Below are 18,606 nucleotides of genomic sequence, written 5' to 3' on the forward strand. Positions count from 1 at the left end.
AAGGCACAAGAGGAACAACATAAAAAGTTGCATGTGTAAAGGACTCACCAGAGCAAGGTATATAAAAATAGCAGAAGGAACTGAGTACTTGAAGCTGATGACATCTAGATAATGGCATCAGATATAGAGAAAGGTTTAGATAACAGAAAACAAGAGCAGTGCAAAAAATGGTGGGAGCTTCCAAGTGAAAACCAGAATGTAGGAATTTCCTGAGAAAACAAAAAAACCCAAACCCCCAAGTGTCAAGAACAACCAACCAAAAAACACCCAAAACACACACACACAAACAAACCAACCAACCACCAAAATCCTTATCCTTTGCAAAGGTAGAAGCCATGGAAACAAAAGTGACTTTCATCCATTGGATTTCTACTGCCTTTAGTCATTGCTTATGCTGCTAGTGACAACACCTGCTTGCTTTTCACTGATCACAACTTGTGAAAACTAAACAGGGTACCATGTCAGGGCCAAATGAGACTAGGAGGAATTGAGAGAATTGTATACTGAATTCAGTGGTCACAAAGGTGAAACTATCAGAGACTGTACTTTCTCACCTAGATGAAATTCTGATCTTAATGCAGTTTGCAGAAAATTCTTATAATGATAAGGAGAACTACTTTGATCATCTCATCCAAAGATGAAACGGCTTTTCTGGGAGACTGGAGTAGCTAGCTGTTTGCAGCTATTATTAAGTAATCTGTGATTTCAGATATTCAGAGTCTCTGAACAAAAACTGTCTCTGGAAATACATCAGTTATTCTAGAATATAGTGATTTTGATTTGGAAAGCATGATCACTCAGGGATCAGAACACTATTGTGCAACTGCTGTAGCAGCTTTTCTATGCAACTTCCCTAAGTGGGCAAGAAAACAGGAAAGTGGCAAGCGTGAGAGTGCCTAAATTAAGCACACTTGGCATAGGAATCACTGAAATTATGCCATTTGCACTTCAGCTTTTCAGGAATAAAACAGAGAGTACTTAGACTTGAGTTTGTCTAGCTCAATAATAAATCAGTAGTCCTTATATTTGAATAATACCATTTATTGTTTTCTTGCTTATTCTTTCCTGATTCTGAGACGGGAGAAAAGCATTCAAGAACACTACTTAATAAAGAGCAGCAGCAAACTAAGTTATGTACCTGTGCAAGGGAAAATGGTTTGTAATTAGAAGTGCTTTTAACATAAAGGATTATGAACTTAATGGTTTAATTACAAAATGTGTCAGAAATAATTACACCTAACTTTAGGACTTTAAAGGACTTCTTATACATCTGAGATTTCCGTGGATCCAGAATAGACTGACTAAGCTTTTTTTTTTTTTTTAACCACACAACAGAATCACAACCACCCTGTGACAGTAATTACATCTTGCCTTGGCAGTCCTGGGGTAGTCCTGCTTGGACTTGCTGATCTTAAAGGTCTTTCCAACCTAGCTGATTCTATGATTCGATGACTACTTAAAAAAATCCCTAATCTATATATAATGTATGCTACTTATTAAAGCAGAATTTTTAGAAAACTGATAAACAACCTTTTATGTTGGAGCTGCACAGAATGCATTATCCTGATTCTGGAGTCTATTAAGGCATACTGTATTTCTAGTACATTTCGTTAGCCATTTCATAAAACAACTATTATTTCAATGTTCTCCTTCAAGTGATAATTAATATTTATTAATAAATACTTCTAACCAGGAACACATTAGGAGTGGGGCCCTCTGTAAATGATTCAGACTGATGCGTGACCTTAGATACACCAATGCTTGAGATTGAGGTTAGTAAACAGTTTGTATCATGACAACTAAAAACATTGACCTTGGCCTGCAAAAGCCATCCAGAAATTACTTCAAAACATTTGTTTCCAAGTTTACTGGTCACCTATAGCACTAACAGCTTGGTTTTTGCTTATTTTTACTTCTAGTGTTTTGTGCTTATGGTGAGTTGACTTTGGCTACCAGCCTCTCTCTCACTCCATCTCCTCAAGAGAACATGAGAAGAAAATAAGATTAAAAAGCTTATGGGTCAAGATAAAGAAAAGAAGCTCACTCACCTGTTACTGACACCAGCTAGAAAGGCTCAGCTCAGGGAAGATTTAATATAATTTATTGTGAATAAAAAATAGAATAGGATAGCAAGAAACAAAGACGAAACTAAAACTACCTTCTCTCCCTTCCCACCCTTCCCCATCCTTCCTAAGCTCAACTTCACTCCTTTATTCCCAACTCTTCTACCTCCTCTGTCTGGCCACAAGTGGCACAGAGGCATAGGCATCCTCTCCCCAGGGTGCAGCCCTTCAGGAACAGACTGCTCCAGTCAGTCCTCACAGGCCCTGACAGAAAAGCTGCTCCAATGCGGGCTCCTCTCTGCCAGGAGCCTGCTCCTGCATGGGCTCTCCTTGGGCTGCAGCTTTCTTCAAGGCATGCCCACCTGTTGTGGCATTAGGTCCTCCACAGACTGCAGGTGGGTATCTGCTCCAGCACAGTCCTCCATGGGCTGTAGGGGCACAGCCTGCCTCACCATGGTCTGTACCACAGACTGCAGGGGAACCTCTGCTCCAGTACCTGGAGCACCTCCGTCTCTCCTTTTCTGACCTTGCTCTCTGCAGAGTTGTTTCTCTCACATTTTTCTAGTCCTGTCTCACAGCTGCTGCACAGCATTTTTACCCTTTCCTAAATGTGTTTTCACACAGCTCAGCTTTGGGCAATGTTGGGTTCATTTTGGAGCCAGCTGGAAGCAGCTGTGTACAACACAGGTACAGAGACCAGAGACCCCAAGTCTCTACTCACAGAGATCACCCCCACAGCACCCCCTCACCTCCCACTGCCAAAACTTTCCCACTAAACCCAGTGTTATTTTGTGCTTTTGCAGAAGTCAGACTTTGGTTTTCCCACAAGAGGTGAACTGCTCAATAGTCAAGCTCTGCAAAAAGATACAAGTATGCTAGACCAATCACGCTTACATGCTACTCCTTTTGAAGACTAAATTAATCCTGAACTAGACAAATCTAAAAGTTCACTAAATTCATATTTCCCTGCAATCAAATATGTACTACTGTATCTGTAGATAACAACTGCAGGGAGTTTCTGTGAGGCATTGTAAGAAGAGGTCCTTGATCCTTACTATATTTTGTGAAAACCAGAGATTGCCTATCTCCCATACTCAGTAATCTTTTGCAGCTTTGGTAAAAGATGAAGGAAGGCATTCCTTTTGTATGAAAGGAAACACAGTTTGTACAGTTTCTCTGAGGCAGAAAGTGAGTCAGCAGTAAAGAGTTAAGAATTCAGAGCCACATGATAGTATCCATTTACTTCGCTGTCACAGTCCAGCATTTGGTTACTGTCTGTGCCAGACCACAGATCCATTAACATTCAAGATTATTTCAGGAATAAGTGATTCTGGAAATTAATAGAGACAACATCCAAAGCCACCATTTGGTTTTATTTATTCATGGACAGTGTTCCTTAAAATTGGCACCACACATCAGAAAATATTGCCACCACTGACACAATTTTCACCCATCTAAATTTTTACAGCAAGTTAAACTACTGATCTTGAAAATTGTGACATTATAAAATACTATCTTTTCCCTTAGCAAAGTAGCAATCCTCATGATTATAAATATATTAACTGCATATATGACAGGGTAAGGTAGAGAAAGCAGTGATAAACTCTAAACCCCATCAGGGTAATAATATATAGCTGAAGTGGTATGTTAATCACATTAATACCTCCAGTAAAACTGGAGGCATCAAATCAAAAATACACTTTGGTTTTAAGCTTTTTTTTGTTTTTACTTAAATAAGCTTGTGCCTTCAGTCCAAGTGCCATCTCAGGAAGAAGCATGCTGAAATGATTGAGAGTTATAATTTTAGTCAGTTACAAATGATCACATGTAGTTATCATCACAGTTAACATTCCAAACTACATTTCCTACAACATTTTTTAAATTGTTAATACCTCTCTACTTACCAAAAAAACTTCCAGCTCAAAGTTTTACTTTCCTTTCTTTATCCTTCCCTTCTCTTTTAGGAAGGGATTCAGGATGTTTCCTAGAGCATATTCAAAATGGTCTAAGGAATTTAAATCCTGCCTTTTCCTTTCCCCCTGAACAGAAGAGCTTGTAATCTTATTTTTCCTGAAATAATAGGAAGGTGCAAGAAAGCAACAACTTCATAGGTTTATGAAAGGAAGGAAATTAAGTAGTGATAAATTACACATACAAAAAACCCTACAAGATTCTTCATTCTAGTCACGAATAGAGCAACTTTGTTTTGCCTGCAGAACAGTGCCTGAGTCAACAAGATCAAGTACTTCAGTGAAAATTCCTTTTTTGGTAACTGGAGAGTATGACTTGGTGCATTGTTAGCAAGTGATGCAAAGCAACAGGCAAAAAGGGTCAGTGCAAGCAAGGAGGCAGTAAACATGTTTCACACCTTCGACATGTCACTGCTCTCAGCCTTGACTGCAACTGTAACAAGTGATTAACTGAGATTAACTGAGTTTATGGAAAGAAAAATTAAAGTTAAAAATGTCAAGTAGAAAAGCTAGCTGCTTCTCTATGTATCTGCAGTTAAAAGCCTGAGCTTTTAGTTCTTCTGTTTCTTGCTAGATACTGTACACCACTTGTATATAATTTGCCGACAGATAATGCTGAAGTTGTTCTTTGCTGTTTATCACGTACACAGCTTAAGTAAAATCTATGCCTCCTAAGCAGCCTGTGAAAAATAAAATCAAACTGGTTCCAACTCAGAGAATGATAAACTCCTTCAGTCTGATCCAAAGCCAAAACTTTATCTCTGGAAAGAAGCTGGTACAGTTGGAAACATCATCTCTCAAATACTAAGCCTGTGGCAAAATCAAAATACAGCAGCAGTGAAGCAATTCAGACTTCTGCAATTTCCAAGTAATTTCTCCTATTTTGAGAATGTATCAAAGCTGAGTTACTTTGTTCAGCTGTTTGCATTTTGAATCAGCAGGAGATGCTCTAAGATGGAAACTTCACAGCTCACATGATCTTCAGTAACTCAAGCTTTAACTGTTAAGCTGTCAAAGCAGCAGCTGCTTAAAAACATTGCAAATTCATACTGAGTTCGCATTTTAGATCACATCAGGTTCTCAGATAGTGCCACTGGAAACTATGAAGTGCTAGTTCTGTAACAATTGCCTCTAGCTATAGAAGGCTGGAATTTGAGAACTGCACAGTTCAGACTTGCAAAAGCTTTTGTATTACAGATGTTGAAGAGGCAATTCACACAAAGCAATACTATGCAAGTTTGGTTGGTTGGGGTTTTTTAATGTTGATGCTCCCACCATTAGCAACACAAATATTCCTAGGAGCATTATATAGAGCTTGCTTTCAAAAAGTGTGCTTGTTCTAATAGAATAAATGGTTCTTTAAAGCTGAAAGAATTAATGACAAAGTCCTTGCACTGCATCAGTTAAATGCAATTCCTTGACAGGAATAGAAAGACTTTAGCCAACAATTATAATGGCAACAATCATTTGGGTGGGATATTAAGAACAACACAGATGAAGTATTAAGCTTCATTTTAATATAATCTCTTATTACTCACAGAATAGATTTTTTTTCTTCTGAAGGAAACCTGATAGTGCTGCAAGCTACAGGCATTCTTCCCTGCAAGAAATTAGGAAAGAACCAGTCCTCACCCTGCTTAGAGCAGTGTGCCCTCCCCGCTTCCTCCAGCAAGCAGTCAGATGTAGATGGGAAACAAAAGAAATCAGGGGAAAAAATGAGGTTTTTCTTAGCTGTCTACTTATTTGTAATACCATTACTGAAGAGACTTGCAGAGACCTACCAAACTCGTGTTCATCAGTACCTTTAACATTTGGATTTAGACTGCTTTTCATCACAACAGTGATTTGAAAGATGCAGCTCCAGCTGGCTAGGTCCCATCCATAAGAGGAAGGTTAAAATAAGCATATAAAGGTGGAATTTGCAGATAAAAGTGAGAGCAATATTCCCATATACAGTGAACAAACTCAGCTGACAGGTCAGAATAGATCCCACCTACCATGATGCTTGGTCTTTTCAGCCTGTTGGCTTTTAGCAGATTAGGTTTTCCCTTGACTGGTCAGTGCAGTTGATACCCACAGTTAATGGACTCCTTTCTCAGCAGGTGCATGGCAAGAGCTGTGGGGTCCACACCGGTCTTTTTCCTTTTTCTCCCATTGCTTTCTTCTGTTGCCCCACTTGTTCATGCTGTCACCTAGGCTTGTTCCTAGTGGCACCTGCCATCAGGTCAGACATTAACCCGTACCTGCTATCTCCTTAACAGCTTTCAGTCTTAAGCAAGACTATACCAACTTACTAAAATTCTTCATGAGCAGGCAAATGAAAACTTCAAAATACACACCTATGAACAAAGTTGGGCTTTTCCCCTTCAGCAATGGGAGTTTGTATTTTGACACAAGATGTCTAACTGCTAATTTTCCAGTTTTATACATTGTTTAGGAAAAACTTCCTGAAAGCTGGTCATACTAGCCAATCACTGAAGAGTAGAAAACAATATGGACAATTCTATTTAAGGATTAAAAACTCTGCCCTTAATACAGCTTGTCTTGGGAGACTATAAAACTACAAATATCCAGTTTAGAGCATATGTATGTTACACAAGAGTAGGTAGTGTCCTGCTGCTCTCCCTGAACACAGGGGCATCAAAATCCAGCATCTCTTACTTGTACCTTAAGTACAACTTGGGATGTTGTGTCACCTTGTAACTAACCAGTAAAAAAACTACAGAAGTGATGGTCTAACTCCTGGAGAAAGCTCAGGAGGCTGTTTGTAAGCCATATTCATGAAACTGGTGAATTATTCAATACTTCAGGCAGAAGTGGATATCAGACCCATTAAATAAATATACCAGGTCTTCAACATGTATAAGCTATACTAACCTGAATTTCTTTGTAGGCTTGAAGTATAAAGAGTTATGATGAAAATTTTATTTAAGGGAAGCAAGGCTAAATTTTAAGTTTCTGCTTGGTAGCTGCTCTTCTCCAATTAGACTGCATTAGTCAGTCACTGAACCCAGATTAAGTTATATTGTGTAGTTCTATTGTTAGCAGCAGTAAATAAGTACACTTCACCCTTTTGTACCTCAGTGCCAGCTGGGCACTAATACCAGCACTGTTAAGGACTAAAACAAAAAAACCATAGTTCCTCTCACCCCAGCCCAGTCTGTTCAGAAGGCAAGTAGACAGCCATGAAAAAAAAAAAACCAACCAACCACATTATGCTTTGATCAGTGCAAGAAATATTCCACACAAGTTCGCAAGTATACCTATTTTCCATTTTGAGTTGCTGGGGCAAATTCTCAGCTTTAGGCACACATCCTTTCACTGTGTTAAGAGCCTGTGAGCATCAAACACTTATTTTATGACTAAGGCCTACAACCATTCCCAAATGGGAAAAACATCAGTTCACATCAGTGGATATCCCCCTACCTACATCACTACAATCAAATATGGGCAGGAGAATGTCTTTAAGCAAAAAGATCCAATATCAGAAGTGCAGCTGGGCTCACTACTCCCGCCTTGATCTTGCACATGTGCCATCTTCATCATATTCACCCATCAACTGTAACATGTAAGTTCCAGTATAAAGAAGAAACTGTCCAGTTATCTGTGCTGCATGGGACATCAGCTGAAGCACCTTCCTAGAAGAAAAGCAGTTTGTTAACAAAAAAAGTCACCAAGGAGGATGACATTACCCCTTTTCTGCCCACCCACACCACCTTTAGGATGTGTGAGGCAGACTTAAGAACTGTCATTCCCTTTCACTTCTAAGCTGGTAATTTTTGTACCTTCTTTCCAAAAAAATATTTCTGTGGCTCTTGATCAACAGAAAACTATTGACATGTTGGCAGAACCAGAAAACACATTTAACAAAGCAGGCATCTTGTTAGGCATTTACCATCCTCCTGCAAAGCCATCACTCAAACTACCAGAGCACTTGCGAAGATGACTTTGCCTGGGAGCTTGGCAGCATTCCTGCATCATGAAGCCACCTCATATCTCACCTTTAGGCCATTCACTAATACAACACTGCATGTATCTCTAAGCTACAGACCAAACTAGATTAGGTCTGAAGCTGAGCAATCACATTACTGTGGATGCCTGACAGCAAAACAGGCAAAGCCAGACAAATTAATGCTGTCCAAGCTTCAAGGCTTAAGAATTATCAGTTCACAACTACTTTTTTAAAGATCTAATAAATATCAGCATTCAAATATATAATACTGTGTGAGAATCAGTACAGATCCATAAACTAAGATCAGGTAAGCATCAGAAGTCTACAATATAAACTGTGGATCACTACAGGGGAATAGAGATGATCATATCTGAATATTCATTTATTCAACTCAGTTATAGCTACATTTTTCTTTCATTCTCCCAGAAACAATGGGGACATCAGTACTAAGCACTACATTCAAGCCGCAGCCCCTGAAAGTTAAGCAGGCCTTCATAAGTATGAAGCTGACTGAGGCATTGGGGAAGTGGTATGCAAGAACTAGAACCATTCCAAAACTGGAAAGGAATCAGTTTCTGAAGATGCAGAAACCAGATCAGCCTTCCTCTCCTGCAAAAAAGGAAGAAGATTTTCTGAATTCCTGTCTGAGGAAACATGCAGCTGTGAACTGTTTGCTGTTAATTCACTTCTCCTTTGAACTCTATTAGAAAAGGCAAAGTCTTCTTCCTATAAATTCATTTTTTCCACTATGATGAAGGAAGGTGTGCAGTCAAAATCCAGTGCTTCAAAAGAGTAGAATACCCTGTACTTAGAGCCTGGGAAGCTTTTAAAAAACCACTGTACCCTTATTTATGCTTCCCACACATATGCTGTTTCAGTATGTCCTTCCCTTCACCAGATATACAGGCCAAGGAGTTTTACAGCTGTAAAGAAAGCTGCACCTGGTACCAAGCTTTTGAACAGCTGCAGTGTGCTACTTGCACACAAGAGCAGTTGTCACTTAAGCTATGGAGTGAGTTATTTGCTGAATTGGACATTTGATCCTTTAGTTGAACACTAAAGGGAGAAACCATTAGGGGAAACACACTAATGGGATCTAGCAGACCTTGAACCCCACCCACTGATGAACAACTGCAGCATTTTAAAGTCCTTTGCACTCCACAGGTGGGCCCAGGAAGAGGGCATCAGTTCACAATTCGGAGCTCATTAGCAAATGCACTACACCAAGAACATATCCTCTGTCTCCAGCATCAACAGCAAACTGAGACAGGCCATCTCATGTCATCGTTGTGTTCACAAGTGCCCAAGGTTATCTCTGTCACCCCTGTTCCTTGCTAGCAGGCTATTTTCCCACCCTGACACTGGCACTTCCCGTATAGCTCAACTCTGTAACATGCTTCCAGAAGAACTCCACAGCTACTTCAGCTGTTTGCCAGCACTTCTTTCTCACCAGCTGCCCTGTGTTGGCAGGGATGCAGAACTGTCACTTTGAACTTTCCTTAGCAGTGCAAGTTCCAGTGCTGCTACTTATCCTCATAGCAGATAGCCAGATATCAGTTTGTTCTGGCTCAAGAGACTTGACAAACATAGGAACTGGAGGAGTGCAGCTGTTCAAGGGTAAACCTTTGCTTTGAATAAACCCTAATGAAGCCAGTTCTGCAGGTAGGCATAGCATATAACTGAGTAATCACTGCAGCATTCCTAGAGAGACAAGTTTCAAATACAGTCACGCTAGTTATAGCCTGAAAGATTAAGCAAAGGACCATCTAAGTGGGAGAGGTCAGTCAGACTGGAAGAAAGGGAACAAGATTAGCATTACAATATTTAATACCTGCATCATGAGACAAGGGGCTATTTGAAGACTTTAAACTAAAGACTACATGTTGCTCAGAGGAAGTGAAAACCTCAGGTACAGCATATACAACTGTCTGCTCTGTACAGAGCAGATCTGGTCCTCAAATATTAAAATGCAGCAACACACCACCATTGTGTCAAACAGAGTTTGAAAGGTCAGGTAGAGAAATTCAGGGCTGCAGCTTCAACAGCTGTCAAAGTATGGCAAATTTGTGAAAGCATCTGGACTCAGAATAAGTTTTCTTCAACCATGGCAAGACACAGCTGGTTTTGACAAGGCACAGGCTTTCAACACAGTCCTGAAAGCATTGGACAGGACAGGTATTATTCTGCCCCTGCATAAGACAGCATTTTCTAACAGCCAGTTCTACTAAACTCACAACCCACTCACCACAGATTAGTCCTGTAGGAAACACTGGTCCTTGTGAGGCTCCTAGTTTGCTTAAAACCAGTGACATCAGGTGACAAATTCACAGTAAGATATCAGACTGTCATATCTCTCCCATTTTCCTTTACCTCCATGTAGCTCAGGTAGTGAACTTGGCAGGCAGGCAGGCAGGCACTGCCAAGCCTGAGCAAGCTTTAAGACCTTTGTCATTGGATCTCAAATCCCTCTCATTTCATCCCCTTGTAGTTCCCCCTTCAAGGAGTCTAATGCTTCTTCCTCAGCCTCCTGCATTACTCAAACAAGTCTAAGAAATCTAGGGAAATTCTCTCAGGAAAACAAAGGGGCTGTACCTACACCCTTGCAGTTAATATGCGCTGATAAGATTTTTGCCTTGGGGGAAATTTAAAATTCCACCATAAAAAAGCTATGCTAAGTTTTCACATGTCAGCTATCCACCTTACACCACAAGATGCAGCATATTGGCCAGTGTGTAAGAATTAATAAAAATACCAAATTTATAAACACACTTGCTTCACAGAGCCAGATTTTACATTAATGGATATGCCTGATCAATAGTGGAAACATACTTACCGCAATACACTTTTTGCTCCCATACATTTGATGTCATATGAGACAGAGTAGATCTCATAGAAGGTCGCCTTGATGTTTAAGCAGCCAATAAAATCCTTAGGGTGCAGCTTGTACAGATCAAATGTGATGTTAGCTACTCCCATTTTCTTCTTCTGTCTCACAGTGGCAAGTCCATTTTTTGTCTAATTTAAAGAGAGGGAAAGACAGTTTGTACCATGAGCCAGGAAACTACAGCAAGACAATCATTAATTGTTCGTCTCTAGAAGCAGCATGCTTATGCCAGTCTTGGGGCTAGTTCTTAATCAGCTCTAAACCAAAATTAAAAGCATTAGCACAGCAAAAAGTAAGTTTGTAGCTTACATAATTTTGTTCAAGTCCCAGTCAGGCTTCTGGAGCTACTCCAAACAGACACAGAAGTCCTAGAGCGACATAGCACCTCCTGAATATTTATTTTCTGTTATACAGCTTCTTCTTCAGAGCATACTGAAGCCACAAGTAATGCCACTGGACAGTATTCCTCCCATTTAATTATCCTGGTATGCTCCAGCTGCTAGCTGAGGCAGCACAGTTTGTCCACACTGAAACAGGCCACCAAATAACCAGGGTGACATTGGGTCCTTCCATTTAGGAAGGAACACAACACTGATGAGCACCCTTAGATACCTGAAAAGATGACATCTGTGAAAAGTCAGGTCCTCATTTCAAATCCTGGCTCCTAATACCTCTTTTCTTTTCTACTGAAAAACTAACATGGGCAAGGAACCACTACTGATCAGGCCTAGGGTTTAGTACTGAGCTTTTAAGAGAAAAAGCAAAGGAGGAGGAGCATAGAAAGTCATCTTCCACCTTAAATCCAGCCTCCTTTATTCAAAGCAGCCCTTGTCTGCTTCAGGGCTGACAGTGATGCTTTCAGGATCTTGCTTCAAGGCGGGGAAAAAACCCAAAGAAAATAGTAAAGAAAACCCATATTTACAGAGACATCTAGTGGATAAGTGGGATACTCTGCTCAGCGCATTCTACTCAAGGTTAATGACTTGGCCACTGCCAAGCTATTTTTTTCATGCTAAATGAAGCAATAAAGTCGGGTAAGACTGAGCCTTTTTGTATTTGTCACCCCAGCGCTCAGTGCCATGATAAGTCAAACCAAGCTAAACTAAACACTGTAGTATATCATTAGCCAGCAATTTTATGCCTGTTTCACTTTGATAGTCTCTGAGCTTCAGCAACAGGGCCCCCTATCAACAACAGTTTTGGCCATGTACAAGTAGTTGGTACGCTTGGTAGTGTATGCCCTCTGTTAGCACCCAGAATATTTGGATAAAGCACGACAGAGCTTGTGCTACCTTTCAAATGATTTGTCAAGCTAAAGCAGCCCTTCTCCTGTCATTCAGCACATGCTGAAGAGGTGAAGCATTCAAACTTGTTCTGCTGCAGTGCCAGAGAGAACATAGGGCAGTCAAGGCAGAGTCATACCCTGGCTGCAACTTCTTTTCTGCTCTTGGAACTCACAGCCTAGATGCAGCACATTGAAAAGCCAGTAAGGTGTCTTGGGGAAAAATGTACAAACTGCCCACACTACAATAGGAGACTGAGAAAAGACAGCCACACAAGTAAGCCCTCTATATACAAACAAAAATGGTAGGCCTGCTTACAGCTCCTCTGCCAGCTCTGCACCTGGTAGAAGAAATTTTGATGCTAGCTTTCTAGCAACAACTATTTCATGAGAAGACCATTAGGAGTTTGACTCTGTCTTACTGATGTACAGATGACTATTCCCCCACAAAAACACAAATTGGACACTGAGTTGATATGATTAGAAGGCTAAAGTTAGCCAGTCTTAATGGTTCTTAAAAGATATTGATGCATGTAGACTAACATTAGGTTTTGATGACAACTTTTAGCTGTTTACAAGATTAAACACAGGCATTTTTCTAACCTTCACTAAACCATTACTGTATTCACAAGGCAACACCCGTTTTACATTGATACCTTGCCTTCTTTAGGAGAAGTTTTCTTCCTTTTCTCCCCTCCTCCCAACAATTTTAGCAGCCACAGAAATCCTTCCATCCACTTCTATTCAAGTGAGGGAGGCAGTCAACACTTACTTGTGTCCATTTCTGTCCTTTTTCTAGAACCATGAAGTGTGTATTATCATCCAGAGACTTGAAGAACTCTTCTGTGTCCACAACCGTGCCATCTTCCTCCAAAACCAAAGTAACTATTCCAGCAGATATAAGAAAGGCATCTAAAGTCTGCAAAAAACACAGTAGATTTTTAGCATTCAAAAGAGGACCCATCCTTTCATAATAAGACTTATCTGACATTCTCCCAACTTCCCAAGTAATGATTTTTAGAAGAATAGGGTCTGTGGGTTGCCCTTCTGTGATACTGTACTTCACTAAGTTTCATCCAGAGTGTGGCTGTTTGCTATACCTTGCTGATGAGCTCTTGAAGACTGCTTGCCACAATTCCTTTCCGGCTGCTTCGGGAGGCATTCGACACACGGAAAGGTCGCCCTGCAGGCATGAGAGGAGGGAACAGGGTCTGTTTTGTTACTGCTCCCACAGATGCTCCCATGGATACCAAAGATCTAAGACAAATAAAAATTCACCATAGTTACAAAAATAGTCATGTCAAGTACTGCAAGGAGGAGGACTGTTGAGTTCAACGAGGTAAGCACATTATATGAGTAATTCACAGGTCATGTTAGACCCACAGAGTTTGCTTTCAAAACTAAACACTACATAGCCCTACAGACATGTCATCTCCGAGCTTTCTCTTGCCAGTGACATTTGAAAACACTTCTAAAATTAAAAACATTCCGAGCAGATATGGGCCAGCTGATGTCAAGGTCATGATTACAGTGAGGCTGACAGGTTTTAACTCTGAATTAGAAAGGCAGCTCTTACTGCATTCAGCTACTTAGATCATTCTCTTACCCTGCAACAAAAACACTCAATGAGATAACACACAAGACTACTTCCAACTAATTATTTGCGTTTGCTTTTGGAAGAATGAACATATTACCCGTATTCAAAACACCTAACATTTTGATACAGTTATGCTTGTTTTCCAGCTGAGGTGTTTAGCTTGTAAATAATATCTACAGCCTATAAAACTTCATCTAGTTCTGAAAAATCAGAAAATAAAATTTCTACCCTCATGTATCAAAAGAAGTCAAATGAAATGAAAATTAAGATCAAAGTATAAATGCACAGTGTTGGACAAGGCTGCCAGAGGGGCTGGAAGATTCAAGCACCTTTAGAAAAAAGTTTTAAATTTTCCTGAGCAATCCCATTTTTTAATAGTGACTGTTTAGGTTCCCCTAGGTAAACTGAGTACAAAACACTGGTAACTGCCTAGTTTCACACCAAGGTACAGACCTACTCCCATCTACATCTAATGACAGCTTTTAGCTGCCAAATTACACTGGTTAATTCAATAGCTAGATTGCCAAAAATCACCTGCTGACTGATCTCTAACAAAGTCTTTTAAAGGTAGACAATACCTTGTCTTCCACACTCCTGGACTTTGCTCCCTGTATACTTTTTGCTCCTTAATACTGAATTGCACAGGGTTGGGAAAGGGATGCATCCCAATTTTATTCTTTCACATAGGTGTAAAAGATCTTTATGCAGGAAAATCTATCATCAGGTACTTTTACAGAAGGGGGAGTGAACTGACAGTCTCTTCATGCAGCCAGGGAGTGAATACAGGAATTTTTGAAACAATGATGAAATGGCATAAAGTTACTCAAGTAATTATGTTCCAGTCACATATTTCTTCAAGTCCACACTGACCAAGGAGAATAACTCTCTTTTCCAAATCTCTTATTTGGTCTTTAGGCATATTTCTGTGATACATAGAAAGTAATTTTTGTGACTGGCCACACAGAGTTTCAGCAATTAATTTACTTTCTGCTATCATTCTGAATGAGTTTTCTACAGAACTTTGTTCTATTGCCCTTCCTTCGTACATCAAAAGTTACCTTCCGCAAAAGCTCCTCAGCATTACTGGAGCTTTGGGTTTTTTTTTTTTTCGTTTGTGGGTTTTTTGGTTTTTTTTTTTTTTGTTTTTTTTTTTTTTTTTTAAAGGTCCCTGGCTTTCAACAGTTTGCATATATACCCATGGCTGGTGAATATCTCTCTCCTTCCTGTAACAAAGCTGGTGAGGATGAGAAGTCAATATAGTTTTCAGGAGACAGGCACCATTTCAAATTAAAGAGCTAATAATAAGCACTTTCTTCCTGGAGAAGGGTCAAGACCTGGGAGGAAGACAAGGTGACAGAGTAGCACTGACAAAAGCATTGAAGCTCCACAGACAAGGAAGTATGCTATAAGAGGGAGTGTTTGTTAATCTCTTCACTGACTAAGTTAGTAGTCCCCAGTTACCCTGCTGGTTCATGGGCAGCTTCCATTCTGAATCACTTGGGTCTTTTCCTCAGATACGAAGCCTGCTCATCTACCTCGGGGCCGGTGACTCCAATTCACGTGCTTCTGACACCAGGGAGCCCCAACAGTCAAGGTTCAAGAGACAACGCTTTCAGAGCTAGTTACATCCTGTTCCTTCTCAGACATTTGAAAACCAGCACGTAGAATGGTTACTTGAGTGGTATATATGACAGCACTGCCAAGATTTTTCTTTTTTTAAAGACAGAAAATATCAGCTCCATTGAACAGTTTTATTTCCCACTACTTAAGCCAAGTTGCCATTCACAAAAGACAAAGCATAAGGAAAAAAGCCAAAACATACATCCCGATACAGAATGAAAAGCTTTAGCTGCACGGCTCAGGGGCAGGACTTGAACTAACAGTGTTCAACCTCAGGCTTTAGAACAACCAACTATACAAACCATATTTTGCAACTCTGAGAAGTTTCTTCAGGATTCAAGATCAATCACCAGACACTGCTGACTAGATCTATCAGATGTAAAAAGCCAGAGAGAAATACAACAAAACAGATTAATAAACCAGGACTTCCATTAGCTCCACCAGACAGTCACTTAACAGGAGTCCAAGTCTTAACATTGATGCCACTTCACCTGCATTTCAATAAAACCAGTCAATATCATCTTTAAACTACATCTGCTTATACAGCTCCAGTACAGGCTGAGGTTTCAGTTAATGAGAAGTACTAGGGAACAAAAGACAGTGTGATTAAAAAACAGGCCAGACAAACAGAGCGTGAACCCTTTCATTGCTGAGTCTGCTACTGAAAGCTTGTTTTTTCTTTGTTTACACACACACAAAGGCCACAGACTCCAACAGATTCTAGGTTCAGGGCTCCTGGAAAGATCCTTTCTGATGCAGCTGTCCTCAGAAACCAGACAAACTGACTCCTGATGCAGGGAATTCCTTTGCTAGATTTGGAGTTACCAAAATAATTTCCTATTGAAAGCTGATCAAGCTAAGTCTGGAAACAAGAGGCGGAAAGGAACATACCAAGGTGCAGCCAGCCTCATGAGAAAGTCAAGTAATATGTTGGATACCGACAACACTGCTGTTCAATTATTCTTCAAATTCAAAAGGATCAAGTCCTCACTCTTCCCTAAAGGAGGGATTCCATGTCAGTGCAACACACAAAAATATATTTTTAACTGAAAGAGCAAACATCTTCAAACTTTGGCATCTTGTCCAGTTTGTTTTGTATAACTACAACCTGCAAGAGAGGGGCTCACAGATACTGCCCCGAGCATTCAGTGTAGCATCAAGGCTGGTGGGACAGATGAATTAATTGCTTTTAGGAGAACCAGGAGATCAAAAGTTTACCCTGAGCCCTATACACACATTTCCCCCTTTATCTTTGCTTGCAGCATGCTTTGTATGTTTGTCTAAGAATGTGGTGCAATGGTCTTCAGCCTCACTCTGAAAAAAATCAACCTTGCACAACATGTGTGGCTTCGGACTATGGCACGATTTGACTTTTAGGTTAGAGTTCACAAGCAAACGACAAATGCAGTAACAGTGAAGCAAAAACAAAAGCCAGAAATCAGTCAGGAGACTTAGGGCTCAACCAGATTGCAGACTTGGTTTCTCTGCTAAGACACTAACTGTAGGTAGAGATACCACAACCGCAGCTAGAAGTAGATCCGTTTGTGAGCAGCATACAGACAAACTTTTCTGGACGTGGACAGCACACCCGATATGTAAGCAGGGACCAGGAACCGTGGTCATGCTGCCACCGGGTGCAAGAGACCCCACGCCCACCGCATCAGCTCCTTGCACACCAGAAGGTAGCTTCCCCACTGCCGAAAGGACAACGCGTTCCAGCCATTAGACCTCAGCCAGGGGTTAGGCTGCAAAGCTCCTACTCGCATTGCCCTCAGTCTGAGGCTCAAAAGGCTGCTAGTCCTTGCTCCTCCCACACGGCGTCCAGCACATTTAATACGCGCACAGGCCGGCTGTGATTAGCCCTCACACTGTACCTAGCAACCGCCCTTCGCTCCCGGACGCCGACAGTTACCCAGCCTCGGCTCTCCCCTCGCTTCCCCCGACCGGGACCAGCGGGGAAGCAGGCGGCTCTCGGCCGCCAGGGAGTATACGGGCTATGTGGGTCGCCCATTACTCACCGCACCAGCAAGCCCACATAGTCCCGCGCTGCCTCCATAACCCGTCCCGCCCCGGGGCAACTCGGGCTGCGAAGGTTAAGTGTTGTGGGCGGTGCTCCTCCCCGCGGCTGGGCGGACCCCACATGCAGCCCGGCCTCTCCCGACCGTGCTCGGAACGAGGGGTGTGCTGTCCAGGCAGACCTCCCCAAGGAGCTTGTCGCGGCAGCGCGGAGCCCCAGCTTGGTTTAAAGGTAGTCGTCCTCGGTAATTTATCCAGGAAGGGCTTTGCTGTGTGTGTTACATACTAGATGTTACCTAGTTACAGTTAATACACTACCAAAGGAAGCCGATCTCATCTGAAGCCTCTCAGCATTAGAGCAAATCAACAGATTAGGGTTGATTTGCTCTAATGCTGTAATTAGGGTGTCTCAGCTTCTGATTTTAGAGCCTGTGAATAAGCTTATGGCCTGGATTAATGCGTACAGTAAAGGTATTTAGTGTTATTCCTAGAGGCATGGGAGCAGTAACTTCTGTCTACTGCACAGGTACAACGGTAGGTTTTTTTATGCATGCCTATGGACACAAACACAATGTAGTTTTTGGCTCTGAAGTCAGTCTCTGTTTCTCAGAGCTGTTCAACCACTATTGCACAGGGAACACAAGGCCAGGACCTCAGACCCTGGCTCTCAGACAACAACCTGGCCAAGGGCCAGCAACCACACCAGGAAACCCCATCACTGCTGGTCAGGGAAAGACTGGAGACCCTTGCCACCAGCACTCAGGGCACCCTCAGGGTCAAGAATAGGAAGATACCTGGTTGCCAAAAAAAAAAAAACAATCACTTTTCCTGCACTAGCCTTTTTAGGGCATGAAGAGCCACTCACAGCATTTCATTACTCACCAGGCTTCTCTAACAGGCAGGCTGACCCCAGCTTCAATCCTCAGCTTTGGGGCACTTATCAGCTATTAACAAACAAACAAACAACCTTTCAGGGCAGGGCAAATTGTTTTCTGGGAAGGAATCTCCTTCCCAGCCTGGTGAAGTAAATAACTCCTTTCTTCAGAGCAAGCTTAGACCAACAAGCTTCCCACTGGGCCTGAGCCCAGACTTTCATCTCTTTCTACTCAGGCTCAGGGCTTGCAGGTGTGTGTGGACTGTTCTCCTGTGTTAACCCGTTCTTTTCCTGTTTTCTATGACATTTAGTTTTGTTACAGTTCTGCAGTTTGCCACTGACAATTTA

At 41.4% G+C, this 18,606-nt stretch overlaps 1 protein-coding gene across 1 annotated transcript; it reads right to left on the reverse strand.

The window, feature by feature from the left end:
* Window positions 1–3,427: 3,427 nt before the first annotated feature.
* Window positions 3,428–17,435, reverse strand: CIDEA (cell death inducing DFFA like effector a). The gene is made up of 5 exons (XM_080611515.1): window positions 17,387–17,435; window positions 13,252–13,408; window positions 12,924–13,070; window positions 10,819–11,000; window positions 3,428–7,671 (listed from the first exon to the last, which is right to left on the reverse strand). Exons 1-5 carry the CDS (start codon window positions 17,422–17,424, stop codon window positions 7,539–7,541), a joined length of 657 nt encoding a protein of 218 aa, XP_080467641.1. The 5' UTR covers window positions 17,425–17,435; the 3' UTR covers window positions 3,428–7,538.
* Between the last annotated feature and the right edge of the window lie 1,171 nt (window positions 17,436–18,606).

Source organism: Psittacula echo (assembly GCF_963264785.1).
Source record: "Psittacula echo genome assembly, chromosome: 2".
Classification (NCBI taxonomy): Eukaryota; Metazoa; Chordata; class Aves; order Psittaciformes; family Psittacidae; genus Psittacula; species Psittacula echo.

Excerpts from the sequence above, each read along its gene's own strand:
- CIDEA (XM_080611515.1), bottom strand. The coding sequence starts at position 17,424 with ATGGAGGCAGCGCGGGACTATGTGGGCTTGCTGGTGCG. Across the intron at positions 13,409-17,386 it reads TATGTGGGCTTGCTGGTGCG|ATCTTTGGTATCCATGGGAG; the intron begins GTGAGTAATGGG and ends TATTTGTCTTAG. Across the intron at positions 7,672-10,818 it reads GGAGCAAAAAGTGTATTGCG|GAAGGTGCTTCAGCTGATGT; the intron begins GTAAGTATGTTT and ends CTTTTCTTCTAG.